A 16,392-nucleotide genomic window follows, 5' to 3' on the forward strand; every position below is an offset into this window, starting at 1 on the left:
CCCGGTCTTGGCAGTCCCTCGGTGTTATCTGTGGTCTCTGACACCATTGTCCTGTCTTTCTCTTGTCTCTGCGCTCCCATTATGCCATTGGCAAGGAGTTGAGAAGTTAGTCCATTACTTCTCTGACAAAGCGTGGTACAGTACAATTTCCGATTCTTCTACCACCTCCTTCATAATCACTTTTCCCCTCCCAGTATGCATGATGCATGTCAGAGCCTGCATGTATTATAGGCATGTTGCAGATGGTTCAATTCCCATCTTCTTTTTAACTTTCAAAATATATTTTATATTTAACAACAGTAATAAACTTATATGTACCCAGGATTTTAGATACTTCCTCTCTGTAATGCTGTTATACTTGAGAAGATTCCTGTATTTTTGTATACTTTGGCATATTTGTCTTCAATCCAGACATACATTTCTAGTTTTCATCTTATTACTGATGACCTCAGAACAACAATGCTTACAGAAATGGATGAGTCGTTTTTCTTATGCTAAAGTGAGAGATATATTTGAAGTACAATGAAAACAGTGCAGGTGATGAGGAGACAATTGTTAATTAGCCTTTGCTCATGCTCAGTGTCTTTTCTCTGTGTGGGCTATTATGGAACCACCTCTTCCAAGAAATATTCCTCCACAGTGTGGTGTGTAAAAATCATGCTGTGTAGGCCAGTTCATCTAAGAAGAAAATGGGGCATTTTCCAAGAGAGATAGTACCTGAGTGTTGGTACTGAATCTACTATAGTCAAAATACACTAAAATTAGAAATTTTCACTTAGCTGTAGCACATATTCTGAGAGCTTATGACACATCACGTTTACCCGAATAGCTTTAAGCTACCTGTTGGGATCATGAAATATAATGAAGTTATAGTGTTGTTTTAAAATTCTCTTACAATTCAAATTCTAGTTTTGCCACTTGATGAAGTTTGTGACTTTAGATATGCCATTTAACTTCTGTTAACCCTTCTTTGCTTTAGTAAATAAAAACAATACTTTCTACCGATGTGTAGTAATTATAGGGTGCACATGCCAAACTTAAGAGTTTGAGCTCCTTGGAAAGAAGAGAAGACTATTCTCTCAGATATCAGCATTTGTTTTGGGTGCCAGGCACTGTATGGAGTACCTTGCACTTGTGATAATTCTTTGTTTTTTACTATAATTCAATGAGGTTCTAAGAAATCTTATTGTCATCAAGTCAACTCCAACTCATCGCGACCCTAGAGGACAGGGTAGAACTTGCCCCTCTGGTTTTAAGGAGTGGGAAGCCTCATCTTTCCCCCACCGAGCAACTGGTCGGTCCAAAGGCTGACCTTGAGGTTAGCACCTCAACTAGGAACCCACAGCACTACCAGGACGCCTACCAGATTTTGTTATTTCCATTTCATGGTTTATGGAATTGACTCTCAGAACATTATGACAATTTGCCTAATATCTCACCAGTAGTAATTAAGTGTTTGAGCGAGGACTCAGACCCAGATAATTCTGACTATAAAATGCTTTGGTGCTGTGCTGAACTAGCTCCTGTGTATCACCATGTATCTATCAGTTCTTCCTAAAGTTGAGGGTGACTGACATGTCCTCACTTTGCTTTTTCTCTCCAACTGCCAATTAAGGAACTTTGACAATTCAGATATATTTGTAGTGGACTTAAAACATTTAACCATGAAGGACACAATTGAACCTAAAAGTTTTGAAATGTATGGCACTGTGGTGCAGTTGAAGCTTTAGACATCTCTTAACTCTGTAGCAACTTGTTTATGAGTGTCCTACCTACAGGACCTACTCTTTCTTCTCTCCAACACCCAATTAGACCAAAAGGTCTCTGGCTTGAATTTATTTCTCAAACCTTTACGTTAATAAAGGTGACATTTATTCAGCACCGAAAGTTTTCTAAAGGTCCTATGAGATTTATATCTATATTTTTATTTAACTTCTCGAGTTGGAATTGACAGTGGGTTTTGGCTGGATTAAAATTACCAATGGGAATTTACTGATTACTTTTCAAAAGAGTTTGCATCTTATCCAGGAATATGTCTAGTCTTCACTTTTAAAGGTTTGCTGACTGAGCTTGTATGTCATGGGAAGTAGTTGTGTTCAAATTAACACATATAAATCATTAGGCTGGCCCTAGACCTAAATGGAGAAAACAAAACCTTTCCTATTACAATGTATCTTCTTATGACTATTTTTTTTAAGAACTAGTTTTTAATCACTAAGCTGCATCCTTAACTTAATATGGAGGTCCCATTTGATCATTTATGGCCAAAGAATTCTAGCATATTCTACTCATTAATATTTATTCATTTGCCCAGCAAATTTTAGGGAGCTTCAACAAGTTCATAGAAAATGGAACTAAAGTGCAATGGGTTTTTTTCCACAAACTTTTTGATGACCCTCAGATGTATTGTATCTTTCATATGACAAATACCAGGAATAGAACACCAGCCACCAGCAATGATGGCACATGTCTGTAATGAGCTTGCTGTCTCTAGGCATCTTTTAACAGCTCAAAGCAGACACTTGAAATTATCACTTGAGATGACTGTGCTCCATATGACCATTTACCCCGAGACATCTTTTCTGTTGGGTTCTGAATTATATGTGTGTACTGAAAGAAAGACTTGAGGTGCGGAGTCTAGTTCAGAGGCACTCTTGAGATTGCGTAGAATTTTGAAGCTTCATTAATTCTTCCCCCAGTTAGAAGTTAAGCTTTACTCATTTTTTGATTCAGGGGGTTTCCTAAAGTCCCTTCTCCAGTAGTGAGGGTCATTCCTTTTACGCTTTGTGTTTTGGGGCCTGCTAGGCTGAGAAACAAATGAGTAGGTGTATTGCGCCCCCCATGTCCTGTATCTCATCAATACAAGCAGTAGCATCTCATCACGCGTCTCCAGAGTTAGAAACTGAGTACTCATCTTAGAGCCCCACCAAAGAGCTGCTTATTTGTCTCATTTTCAAAATCTCTTTGCGTCCTCTCCAGTTTGCTTTTACCTCTATCTTAATTTCAGGTCCTTATAATTTATTACCAGAGCATTTAGCAATAGCTTTTTTTGCTTAGAATCTCATCTTCCTTTCCCATTGTGTTCCTCGTAATGATCATTGTAAAATACAAATTGGATCTTAGGATTCCTTTGCTTAAAACTCATTGTTTCCCCACCATCTGTTGTACAATGTCTTATTTGACTTTCATGAACTGGCCCTTCATGGGTATGTCTTCATCCTTCAACCTGCCCTACACTTACCAAATATAGCCTGTTTGAAGTTTCTAGGATGTGATATACTTCCTTGTTTATTCATTGATTTGTCCCCTCTGTGCTTTCTCACTGCTGTGCCTTTAATATGTATTGACCCTCTGCAATAGAGAACATTCATTCATTCTTTTTTGCCTACTTTATAAACTCATGGTTTGTGTATGTGTGTGTGTGTATAAGAAAGAGGTTTATATACAAGAGCAACTGTACATTAAGAAAACATCCCAACCCAGTCCAGTCCAAGGCCATAAGTCTGATATTAGCACCTATGTCTGAAACCAATCTATAAAGTCCCCTTCAGACTCCCGAAACACATGCAATGAAGCCAAATGCAGGACGACCACAGCCAGTGGGTAGAACGTCTTTGAGTCCAGTGGCGTTGTAAGCATCTCAGCGCCGGCAGAGGTATCTCTGTGGCTGCTCCAACTTCATAAGTCTGTTTGCATCCATGTGGCTTGTCAGCTGCAGTGTCCCCTAGGGAGTAGTGAGAGAGAGTCTCTCTGCCTCCAAGGAGGAAAAATCCTGGATTCCCCAGAATTCTCAGGAGAATCTATGCCACACAGAAGCCTCATTGTCGTTGATCTGATTAGCAGGTTAGTCTCCACCCCTCCATTCTTAATCCTCAAATTAACAAATGATTATGTAACTACCACAGACCGCCCCTTATCAATTTGACACGTTCATGTAACTGCAACCACATTTAAGTTTTAAACAATAACATAACTCAACACCAATACTTGTGACTCTTGGATGTCTCCAATGACTCAAGTCAGCCAAATAGTTTCACTTTATATCTGCTTGTTATTAAAGGCCCGGTCACATAATTATATACCTGACCATCTCACTTTGTAAGACAACACATCCTACTTGACCATGCCATCACTGTAAGACAGTCCTCAGAATCTGCGTGATGCTCACAGGTTTTGCCCAATTTTTAGATAGCCAGGAGATCATTAGAGAGAAAGCACCAGTAACAACTATGAATTGCTTCCTAAACAGATCTCCTTCTGATTCAGAACCTGAACATATTCAAATAACTAAACTCAACTGTCATTGAGTTAATTCTTAACTCATAGTGACCCTAGAGGACAAAGTGGAACTGCCCCTATGGGTTTCTGAGACTAGCTCTTTACAGGTGAAGAAAGTCTCATCTTTCTTGCTCAGAGTACCTGGTGGATTCAAACTGGTGACCTTGCAGTTACCACCGCAACACATAATCCACTACACCACCAGGGCTAATGAAGACATTATTGTTGTCAGGTGCCGACAAGTCGGTTCTGACTAATTGCAAGCCTGTGTGCAGAAAGCAAACTATTTCCTGGTCCAGTTGTTCTTATGTTTGAGCCCAATAGCCACTGTGTTTCGCACATGAAAAGTAGCTTTTATTTACTTATAAAAACAAGACAGTATACAATTAGAAAGTTCTGTAAGTAGCAGTGCCTCCTCAAAAGCTATGTGGGCAGAAGTGACTCTTTCTTACACACCCTACTTTGTGCCAGTGGTGGAGCCTTAAATGAGACCCGATCTATTCCCCTCCCCCACCACACCCACCCCACCCTGATCCAGGTGGGTCCACAAAAGTGAACTATTATGTGCCTACCTGGACCATAGTTGACATGACTCAGACGACTTCCTATACCAGCTATTTTATATCCCTAAGGGACGAATTGTATCAGTTTAACCTTAAACTACCCAAATTCAAAACTGCCATTGAATTGATTCTGACTCACAGGGTAGAACTGCCCCCTTAGGTTTCTCAGACTTTAAATCTTTACAGGAGGAGACAGCCTCATCTTTCTCCAGCGGAGCGACTAGTTGGTTTTAAAAGCTGACATTATGAGCAGTGACTCAATGTGTAACCCACTACATACCACGGCTCCTTAGAATATAGGGTAGGTACCTAAAAAGTTGATGAGTGGTTTTGATCTATGTAGTTTCATTATCCACAAGACTATCAGAGCTTTCTTTTATGTTTTTAATTCATTGTAAAGACACCAAGGATACCATTTTATGATCATAGAGACAGTAGATTTAAGATGAATTGTTAAAACCTTGCCTTTAAGCAGTTGAGGAGTTTGAATGAAAGGAGATTGAGCTGCAAGCAGCAAGCTGTCAGACAAAGAACATACCTGCTTTGTAGCTTGCCGTTTCCAGCAGTTGGGGTATCACATGCACATCATCTTCTACGAAACAGTAACACATTGCCCTTGATCATCAAATTATGGTCATGTTTCTATCTTCAAAGTGATCTTTTTTAGCACTCATTTTCCAGAGTAGATTTTTCACATAAATAATAATAAACCTTTTGGGAAGAATAGGGAAATTATAGCAAGCTAAAAAAAAATCTATATTGTTTTTAGCATGTAAAGTAGTTGCTGTCAAGTTGATTACGAAACTCTTGGTTACCTATCCCCACAAACCAAGCAAGACCCTCTGAGTTTGTGATGGTTAATTTTTCAGGCCACTCGGCATTTCTTTGAAGGCACCTCTGGTGGGCTCCAGTCTTTGGGCATTCACTCTTCTTTTGCTGACAGGTAGTATTCATAGGAACAATGCAGATCAATCAGCTGTAGTTCACAGTCCCCCACCTTTACACATTTGGCTGCCCTGATCAGTTTATTACTTTGTCTTAATTTGAAAATCACACTTTTCTTATCAATTTTGAACCGACAGCACGTTTGTCATTTTTTTTCTTTCTTAATGGCAATAGTCATTGCTTAAATTATTGCTAACATTTTGAAAGTTCTTAAGTTGCTCTAAGAATTCTAACTGGAGACCACAATGTGTTTTTGTGTTTAAGGTGAAAGAGGAAAATAAATTCCCATGCAGTCAGCCATGTGGTGCTGCCCCTTTCTCCCTTCTAGCCTCTGCTCTCTCTACTTAAGTAGTTTTTGGTTTATTGAATAAGGTCTTAAGCTTTGTTGTTGCTAAACTTGCTGAGATTTGTGACCATTTTGGCATGGTCACTTTTCCCCCAGGGACCTCACAAAGAGTCTACCCAATTAACTGTATGATGGGTGACCTTTTGTCTTTAGTCTTGGGACAGTTTGTTCTCTGTGTTAATTTATTGTGAAACTATCCAATTAAGCTTAAAGCCTGAGGCAGTTAGCTTGAGGTTATTACTAAGTTGGCTTCTTTATGTTAAACATACAGCCAATAACACTTTAATATACTTCTATAGCGTTAATACTGAGTACATTGTCTTGATTTTTGTCTTTTAGGTAGCAAGTCTATCCTATGCCCTCTGGCCAACCATCACTCCATCAGTCAGAGAGCTTTGCTTTGTTTTCTGTCTTCTCTAGTGCCAACATAAATTAGTTTCTGATCACTAACCCCGCCAGAAGTGTCCAGGGCTGGTCAAAGAAATGAAAGAAATGAAAAAGTACAATTGATGCAATATAAATAGGTCTGCCTTATCTAAGAGTGAAGTTAGAGATCATGTGTAGATTGTTAGAGGATGTGTGTGTGTGTGTGTGTGTGTGTGTGTGTGTGTGTGTATACATATAAAATCTTCCAAAAGTTTGTGGGAAAAGAATCTAAAAGATAACGGAATTTGCTCATGAACTTTTAAAGCCCAGTAGGCCCTGCCCTATATTTATTTAATGATTTGAGCCATTGACAGAGAACCTTAGAATATATCATCTTTCACCAAAGACCCCAAAATAAGGCATGTTGTCTCTAGTCCACACAGGGCATAACCATACACTGGGTACTAGAAAAGTGGACATGTGGTCTCAGCACTCAGTCGACAATCCTCAGCGCTTTTGTTGTGAGGCCTTTGAGTTCAAGTTTGAAGTTATTTCCATTTTTTTCCTCTTAGCCATAATTCAAAAAGCTGTTGATTTTTCATTTATTAGATAAGCAGAGTTGCTGGAAGTCAGCATCATCAATTCAATGACATTGAGTTTGGTGTGGTTGGGGGAAATAAATGTTCATTCTTGAGTAGGGTAAATCTGCCTATTTACTGTATGTCAGCGTAACAGAACCGTAGTTGGGCCCTTGTTTGACAGTGAAACAGGACAAACAAATTTTGAAAACACCTCATTGACATATTTTTATTTAAATAATTAGAGTTTTACTTCAATTGAAAATATAATATTTATTCTAACTCTTGTGTATGTACGTTTGACACTGTGAAGAACTTCCTTAAGTGTGTTAACATGGTAGACATTTTCTTTTAAATTCTGCACACATACATAGCTACACCACCCCTCCAGGGGGAAGAACAACAGAAACCAAGGGGGAAGGGAGACAGCAGTCGGTATGAGATAAGAAAATAATAAATTATAATCTATCAAGGGATCACGAGGGTCAGGGGGAGGGAAAAAAAGAGGAGCTGATGTCAAGGGCTCAATGGAAAGTAAGTGTCTAGAGAAGAATGATGGCAACATATGTATAAATATGTCTGATATGATTGATGTGTGAATTGTAATAAAGAGGTGTAAGATCCCCCAATAGGATGATCTTTTAATAAAGGGGGGGGCATTTAAAAGGTTACTGTTCTTTTTGCTATAGTCTGAATGCTTTATGGAACTTAAACCAAAAGTGCTATGGGAATTATTCTGTCAAGCTTTGTTATATATGTGATTTTTAAATACTCAATCATTTAAGGCAGGATACTGCTTTCTACCCAAAAACTGTACTTTAAGGTTTTCATTTCCTTGTTTAATTTTGGTTCTTGTTTAGTGTTTCTTGCCTTTTTATGTTTGTATTTCATGAATTCACTGGAATACTGAAATTCATTTCTCACATTAAAATACTTTTTCCTGTATTAAATCATAATATATACAAAAACAGCACAGTTGGACCTTGCATTAATTAATGTGTGTTATTTCTAAAATATGCTATTGCTAACATTGTTTTTAATTTTCACAGCCTCAAGTACTACAGCCTTCCAACAGCCTTCCCAGATCCACAGACCACGCCCAGGGAAGACTAGTAAAGCCACAGCGTACCGAGGCCCACAGTGAATGCACTCCCCGGGGCACACATCAGAGAGTTGCACATCTGGACAAAAGCTTCACACATGGCTTGCAACAAGAAAGCAAGTGTGGTCTGGTTGACCTGCCTTTGTCGCCCAGTCCACAGCTGACTAAGAACATGGAGAATAGTGTATCTTCTGAAGCAAACTTGAACATAACCGCAAATGCTCCAGAGCCTTATCGTCTGGCAAATAGTAACATTAGTGACACACAGTGCATACCCACTTCTCTGCAAACACCTTCTCAGTCAAGCACAGCAGACCAGGCTAAGAGAGTTGTAAGAAATCAGTCTTCACCAGTGGGTCGTGCATCAGAGCCCAAGGCCTTGCAAATTCCAAAGCCACCCAGCTTGAATTCTTTGGTATCGCCTCCAGTCTCCGAATCTTCCCTAAGTAAGGCTGAGACTTGTAAGAAATCACCCATAATCACACCCTGTAATTCATCAAAACTTCAGCCAACATCTAGTCAGACAAATCTTACAAATAATCCTAATTTGAAAGTGTCTAAACTCCGACCCCCTTCCAGCTCTTTCAAACAAAAACAAATAAGCAGCCCCCGACTGGAGCCTCCAAATGTCCAGTCCAAGACAAGCATCCCAAGGCCATTAACACGAAGAAAAGAAATCGTGCAGACTGTGAATGGTAGTTTTCATTCTGGGGATTGTTTGACCACCAATCGATGTTCTCGTCTTCCGAAACCAAAGATACATTAAATACATAGCCATCTCCTGCCACTTTGCTTTTGTAAAACAAACTCATCTGTCCTGTAATATCTTTTTATGCATTTTGCTACCACGATGGAGCTTCCATTGAAAGCCTGCAAATCTTAAATATTAAAGCATATTAAAGTGGGGAATGTTCTAGTTTGGCTCATATATTTTATGTCCAGGTTGAAGTACATACCATTTGAATATACGTTTCTCAGGTAAACGCATATGTTTGCTTACCCATCTAAGCAGCCTGTTATGGCTCTAATCATGTTATCCCCCTCTACATATCATAAGATGTGTAGTACTAAACTATCAGGCAAGAAATATGCTTTGCTAATTTAGTCCTTTTAAGGTCAGCCTGGTGGCACAGTGGTTAAAACACCCTGTTTGTGAACCACAAGGCCAGTGGTTCATGCTCGCTAGCCACTCCTCAGAAGTGTGCGTCTATAAGACATCAGCCTCCGACACCCTCTTGGACAGTTCTACTCTGTTCTACAGAGTTGCTTTGGTTGTTTGTAGGGTCTGTCTTAATTGTGGTTATTAGAAACTTTGTTTTCACTTGCCACTCCTGTGAATAAGGTTCCTATTTTACCTAACATGTTGCCGATGATGGAAGATGTCTGACCAGTATTTTGTATAATTCAAAGGTCTATGCAAAATCTCTCTGATGAATAAAGGAGATCAGGCTTTTAATGGGAAGTCTATGTAGGTTTTCTTTTCCTCTGCTAGGATCAACAAGATAGTGTTACAATTCATTTACCTGAAAAAATCTCCTAGGCTGAAAATGTTTCATATTATATATGAATTAGTTAAGTGTCACTTTAGCATCTCCATAGAGCTACCCCACACACCATTTGTGTTTGTATTTGCTTCTGGGTAAGTTGTGGAAAGAAAGCATAAGCTGTATCTTAAAACCTGTACCTAGGGGATATCTGCTTCCGAAATATGTTGGTGCTAGAGTTTGCTGGTGATTCAGTTTTGATCCTTATAGGCTTATGGATCCATGATAGCTGTTTTAAGATTCTACAGCATCTATTTTAAATGAAATGTTCGTTGTACTATTTGTATTTATTGACTTTCTGCTAATGTCTGAAAACGAATAATGGACTTGACGTGTTTGCACAAAAGTATGATGGACACATAGGGATTTAAAACTATTTTGTATTACAAAACAAGTTAAAATATTTTGGGAAAATTTATAAATTGTAAGAAAGACTATCTTGAGAAAAGCTGGAATTGGTCATAGTTTTATTTTTCCTGAGTTTTCCAGGTTTCCCTTTTATGTTGTAAAATGTTTGAATCATAATTTCTTGAAAAGTAGACAGGATTTAGTAAGAGAAGTAGAATTGAGAAGGATAAATTGTGTGCTATTAAAAGGTATTAAAAGTGTTTCAAAGGTAATATGCTTATTTATTTTGCTGTGCTACAGAAAGTAGCTGCAGGGCGGGGGCTCCAAGGGACCACAACGGGCACGATGCTAATCAAGCTGCTGGCTACTTGTCAGGTCAGACCAGGCCGTTTCCCTCCTCTTCCCTGATGATGCCATTTGTAGATTGTTCACCTATGGCTGCTTTAAATGGAATAAATACATGTATTTCAAACAGATAACATTTCCAAGGCCAATTTTTGTCTTGATAAGCGGAATGATGTTTAAAGAGACAGTCACTTGTTTGCTAAGGATTTCATTTAAAAGTGTGTATTGGTGAAATGGTCTGTCCTTTTTTTTAACAAGAGTATCAAAAGGAAATGCTTTAACTGAAATTCTGACACAATTCTCCCTTAACCTATGAACAATTCAAGTGAATTCATCTTTGCTGAATGGAGCAACTCAAACCGAGTCCTGTTCTCGCTTGGCAGCACTTCTGCAGAGCACCGTCGCCCTGTGTGAGTTCTTCGCCGGGTCCAGGCACCCTTAGCGCACAGTGATCAGGCATGTCAGCAAAGCCCCATGGTTCCTGGTGGTTGTGAGCATGGCTGCTCCAGTTGCCATTTGCAGGTGGACTTGAGTTTGTTTTTGTTTTTAACACAAAAACTAGTCTCTGATATTGCAAATGGGATGCTATCAGTCCGTATTTTTCTAAGGTAAAGAATAAACACATGAAATTAGTGGGTTCTTGGTTTGTTTGGAATTTGTTAGAGACTTAACGAAATATTTACAGATCGCCCTTCATCTTTAGAATAAACGTTTTCTACTCTTAATTTATTTTTAACCTCTGAATCTGAGTGAAATCTCTTCACTGTCTGCTTTATAAAATGTTGACTCCAGGACTTTGTTTATTCTGGTTTTGTCCTCCTTTTTTCTCTCCCTCTCAGATGAATTTTCAGACATAAATCAACTTATGAGTTCAACCCTACTGAGCCATAATCATGAAAGAGGATAGGTTCATTAACTTACTTATAAAGCATAATGAATTTAGGAGAAAAAAATTATATAGGATGCTTGCGCAAAACAACATAAGATTTCGCCTGCAGTTCTCTTGAAAAACTGCGAGAATTTTCTGTTCTGCTTCTAGTGAGTACATGCTCAGTCGACTGGAAGTGAGGGATATAACTGGACGCCACCTCTCATCTGGCCAGACTGGTTTCTGACTTCTGCGAGTCATATCCTCCACAGGTTCTTGTGATTGGATGAAGACGGTTACAGTCCATACATTTTAATTCCTGAAGATGAAGTTTTGTAATGTATCTTACTTTCTAATTTAATCAAAAATGATAGTCATAATATATAGTAGAATGCGAAATGCCAGTGCAACAGTATGTCTGTAATCCAATATAATTGCTTAAAGCTCACATTTGTGAAACAAAGTTGAACGCAGAATTCTGTAGTTGGCTATTAATAAGATAACTCATTAGTTTTTTAAAGAAAGAAAGCTTGGCCAAAGGAGTTCATCAGTACAGGTGGGGATGATTTTAAGGCATTAAGTAAAAGATGTTGTTGTTTAGGTATTTTCTAATAACTGACACTCGAGCATTTTTCTGTTGGGGTCTCATTGTCATTTGTGCAATATTCCCTGGTGTATTGACTACTGTTCATTGTACTTATTATAGATACTAAGGACCTTACTAAATATTTTAACAAGTAAAAATTAAATATGAAACAGAATATCAGATTTGCACTTTAAATGCGCTTTATTGCTTGGAGTTGTGCCTGAAATATCAAAATGCCTCCCAATGGGTCCGGCGTCATTTGTTGAAATGAATTTCTCTGTAATTGTTGCTGTTTGAAGATAATCAGTACAGCCTTCCACAGAAGTACATCCCCAGCATGTCACTTTTCCCGTTAAAGCACTTAAGTTTTCTTTGACTATTCCATTGTCCCCATAAGTATCTTATTCCGTGTGTCAAAGAAAGCGTGATCTGCGCTGCGATCTGACGTTCTGGTGGCATAGTTGGTGGTGTAGACACAGGTGCACTCAGATTCCTGCAGTCGTCATGGCTCCCTAGTCTCTCGTGGCCTGGGGCTGTGCTTTGGACTCACCAAACAGGCCTGTGACCAAGATCTATAAAACTGCAGCACAGTTTCAGTTTGCTCTCCATCTGGCACATTCGTTCTTGTGTTGCTAAATGAGTTGGAGTGGTTATGTTTGCATGCTTTATGCACACATTTGATAATTTATTATGCTGTAATATAAATCCCTGATGTTTTTCTTTGGGGATGATGGCCTATTTATTTGTATTAATTCTGATGCTTGAATTCTATTTTCAAATGGTCTTTCCACATCTCCCTTTTATTGCTCTGCTGCAAAAATTTGAAAGAACATATTTGAATAAATGGTTATGATGGTAGATGTCAATCTCCAACTATGTCATTACTCAAAGAGACAGTGTGTATTTTAATCTTCTTGGGGTAAAGCTTTCCTCGGTAAAACGTTGCCATAACAAATAATACTGACCTTAAGAACTTAAGTTTCTCCGTCATTACTAACTAAAACAAAAACACCACAATCTTTAATACATGGTGTATTATTTTCCATTGATCAAAAAAACTAGTAAATACTGTATATTAGCATATGCCTGTAAAATGAATTATAAATACCAGATGTAAAATCTCTTGAAAATGTCAGTATAGTAAATAAAAATAAAGTTCATGATTATAAAAATGATCTTGTCCTTTTCAACATTGACTTCCATGGTGTACTTTTTAATCTGTTATCTTTTCCCCACAAAAGTCTGAAATATTGCTCAGTCTTTTTGTTTCGTTTTCCAGTTTTTTTTCTTTTGTTTCACACATTGCCCCTCATGAGCGTCACACCCCAAAGAAACAGTGATTGAATTGAGAAATAGTTTGTTCTGCTTTCATAGATTCTGTATGTTTTTTCTAGTACTTCCATTTCCATTTTAATAAGATACCTACTTTCTATTAGCGATATTGAGGATAATGAACATTTTTATTTGAAAACTGGATTCGAATGCTGTTTGAAGGGGATAATCAGTCATGCATATTTTATTGGTTTTTGACTATTGCACAAAATAACCCAACGCAACAGGAAGAATGTTGAGTGAAGCGTTGCGATTATTGGGAGCAAAAGGAAGAGAGTCTATTATTTATTCTACTGACTACTCAGAGGGGGTGGTTATGATGTGGAACTTAAAACACTGATGCAGTGATACGGCAGCAGGGGGAGAAAATGGTGAGGGAAAGAAATGTCACGAGTAGTCATTTCGACAATGGCGTTTACTACCTCTGAAGATGTCTTACCTTGTTAGACCATCTGAGGAATTAGCAAGTACTTTGTTCTACTGGGTAATCTTTTCAGTATTTCTTATTCATATTATTCCACATTTTTCATGTTGAAAATCGTTTATTACCACCCCCCCCCCACATACACACACACACACAAACATCACCAACACCAAAAACCCCCAAGTGAATAGGAGCTAAATAATTCTCACCTCCTTCCTTAGGTTGGGTTCTCTTAATGTTGGGGTGTCTGTGCTGGGTGCTGTGCTAGCTGCTGGGTGTGTAGAGGTGGGTGGAACCTGACTCAGCCCACGGGTGACTTTTTGCTTCTGTGTCCACTTACGAGTGAAGCCATTCAGACAGTGGTTGTAGCGTAGGGCATCGTTAAATAAACTATTGACCCAATACCTTTTCCCCCTTACAATCACACTACAAGTTCCAATGACAGGAATTACAGAAAATTTCATGACAATTTATAATCGAAACTTCATGTTTTTGAAATACAAACTAAAGTGAATTGAAAAAGTTATAATAGGATTTGTGATTAACTAATGCAAGTGGTCGCTTATGCTGTGGTTCAGACTTAATTATAATTGAGAGACAAATTTGATGAATGCTTCTTCAAATGCCTGGCTGCTGGTGTTGCCTCAGACACAGAGATCTGGAGTGAGACCAGGCTCAAGGGGTGCGCTCAGCCAAGGGGTGGGGGCAGACCTGGACAGCTTAGTGAAGCCGGGTAGCTCTGGGAACCCTCCCCCTGGCCCAACTGCTCTCATTCCAAAAGATGATGGCTGGGCCTCAAGGAAGGGCTTCATGCCAGAGAACTCAAGTATGCAAGGCACAAGCCAGAGAGACTCGGGGTTATTCTGTAATCATTGGTGAGTAGTACAGTGTCACACAGACTGGATGGACAACCGTGAAGTACAAAGTGCCAGTCATAAGTGAAACATTATTGAACTTCGTACTTGCTTGGGCAGTGCATATACTAAAATTGAAAAGTTTAGCCAAGGATGACATGCAAATCTCCTGAGCTGCTATTGGATTTTTTCCTAGTAGTCAAAGACGCAAAATATAATGACTATACATTTATTGCACTTGAATGAGCAAGAGCTATCCCAAAGAGCAGAACATTAGCCATTGCTGAAATGCCTAGCAGTGGGAGAATGGCTAGATTATCACCTCCCTATGGCAGAATATCCTATAGTCAGTCCCCTGTGTTTGAAGACTGTTTACCCAAAACACCTGTGATGGGGCAAAGCAAAGTTGAACTGCACGGGCGCTGGGCTCCTAGTGGCCTGTGCTTGTTGACACTCGCGTGGAAGAGCAGGCCAGCAAGGACTGTGGAGTAAGACTTTTGTTGTTGCTCTTGTCCTTTATCTTAAATATTTTCAGAGCTCTGGTGATGTAGTGGTAACACATTGGGGTGTGACCTAAAAGACCCACAATTCGAAACCACCAGCCACGCTGGGAGAAAGACTTTTCTCCTCACATAGTCTCAGAAACTCACAGGGATAGTTCGAACCTGTCCTATAGGGTCGCTATGAGTCGGCATTGACTCAATAGCACCGAGTTTGGTTTTTGAGTTTGTATGTTTTCTACTTTTCTTTGAAAAGCAGCACGAGGTAACCTTTTTTTTAATGAGAAAAAGTTCCTGTAAAATTTCTATTTGGGGGACATCATGTAAAATGCCTGGCGACATAGCCTTTCCCTCACAACACTCACTTCGAGGACCCTACTTTGAACACTGGATCAAAGGCCTGTGCTCAGCGGGGTCATTTGCCACCTGGTCCTTAGAGGTTTCTAGCTCAGGGCTGTCCTCACTATCCCTAGGGAGGTTTCAAGCCAGGTGGTGGTGATGTTTGCACCTAAGGGGAACCTAGCCTTCCTTCCCTGAGCCCAGCTGACACAGGGTTGGAATGAGCAACCAAGTCGAGGGAGATGCATAGCAAGATCCTAGGAAGCCTCAGTGTGAACCAGACATTGCTCAGGACCGGCCTCTGGCCCAGCCTGATCTCCCGTAGAACTGGTCCAGCTCTCCGGTCTTCACTGTGTCCCTGGAGGCCAGCTGAACAAAAGAGCATGGGTAAGCGTAGGACGAGGCAGCTGCAGTGGCCACACTGCCTCCGGCCAGACCCTGGGTATCGTGGAACCAGGCAGCCAGGCCGTGTGCCTGCTGAGAATCCTTGGGTATGGGCAGGGATGGCCACGGAGCCCCTCTGCTGCTCCTGTGTGGCCCTGTTTGGGAAGACCTGGCTCTTTTTAGGTCTCCAAGTTGGTGAACCGGGCCTAGCAAGAAAGATGGCAGTGACATTGTTGCGGCTTCAAGTAGATGAAAGCCACTATAATGTCTTGCAATTTAGAAGCGTTAGCTGGGCTACTGGGAAACCAAAGACGAAGTTTCCCTTCATAGCATCCCTGAGTGAACTTTAAGTTCACAGTCCACCTTTAAGGCCAAAAAAGCATTTGTCACCTGTCTAGGGTTCAAGGAAGCGTGAACAGAAACAGCAAAATTAATGGATTAATTGTAACATCAAGAAGAGTAAGCATGTGTTACAAGGTACATTCCTTATCATAAAAGAAATTTTACCCACATTGATTATAACATCCTGCTTACCGTAACAAGACTATCATAAAAGAAACGATACCAAAATTGATTGTAACTGAGCCCCCAATAAAATGATTAAAAAATTTTAAAATTAAATTTAAAAAAATTAACCACCCTGGAAACAGACAAAAATTGATGGTAACATCCTGGTTGTCATGACAAGAT

The 16,392-nt window shown here is 39.5% G+C and overlaps 1 protein-coding gene across 4 annotated transcripts in view; it reads left to right on the forward strand.

The window, feature by feature from the left end:
* CCSER2 (coiled-coil serine rich protein 2) overlaps window positions 1–13,016 on the forward strand; it is a 201,865-nt gene extending 188,849 nt beyond the window's left edge. For 2 of the 4 annotated variants that reach the window (XM_075560995.1, XM_075560997.1), the window contains exon 7: window positions 8,126–13,016. In XM_075560995.1, the coding sequence (XP_075417110.1) occupies window positions 8,126–8,944 (819 nt within the window). In that variant the 3' untranslated portion in view covers window positions 8,945–13,016. The remainder of the gene's footprint in view (window positions 1–8,125) is intronic. The other 2 variants (XM_075560994.1, XM_075560993.1) reach the window with 2 other exon arrangements.
* The last annotated feature ends 3,376 nt before the right edge of the window (window positions 13,017–16,392 follow it).

This window comes from Tenrec ecaudatus, chromosome 10, assembly GCF_050624435.1.
Source record: "Tenrec ecaudatus isolate mTenEca1 chromosome 10, mTenEca1.hap1, whole genome shotgun sequence".
Lineage (NCBI taxonomy): Eukaryota > Metazoa > Chordata > Mammalia > Afrosoricida > Tenrecidae > Tenrec > Tenrec ecaudatus.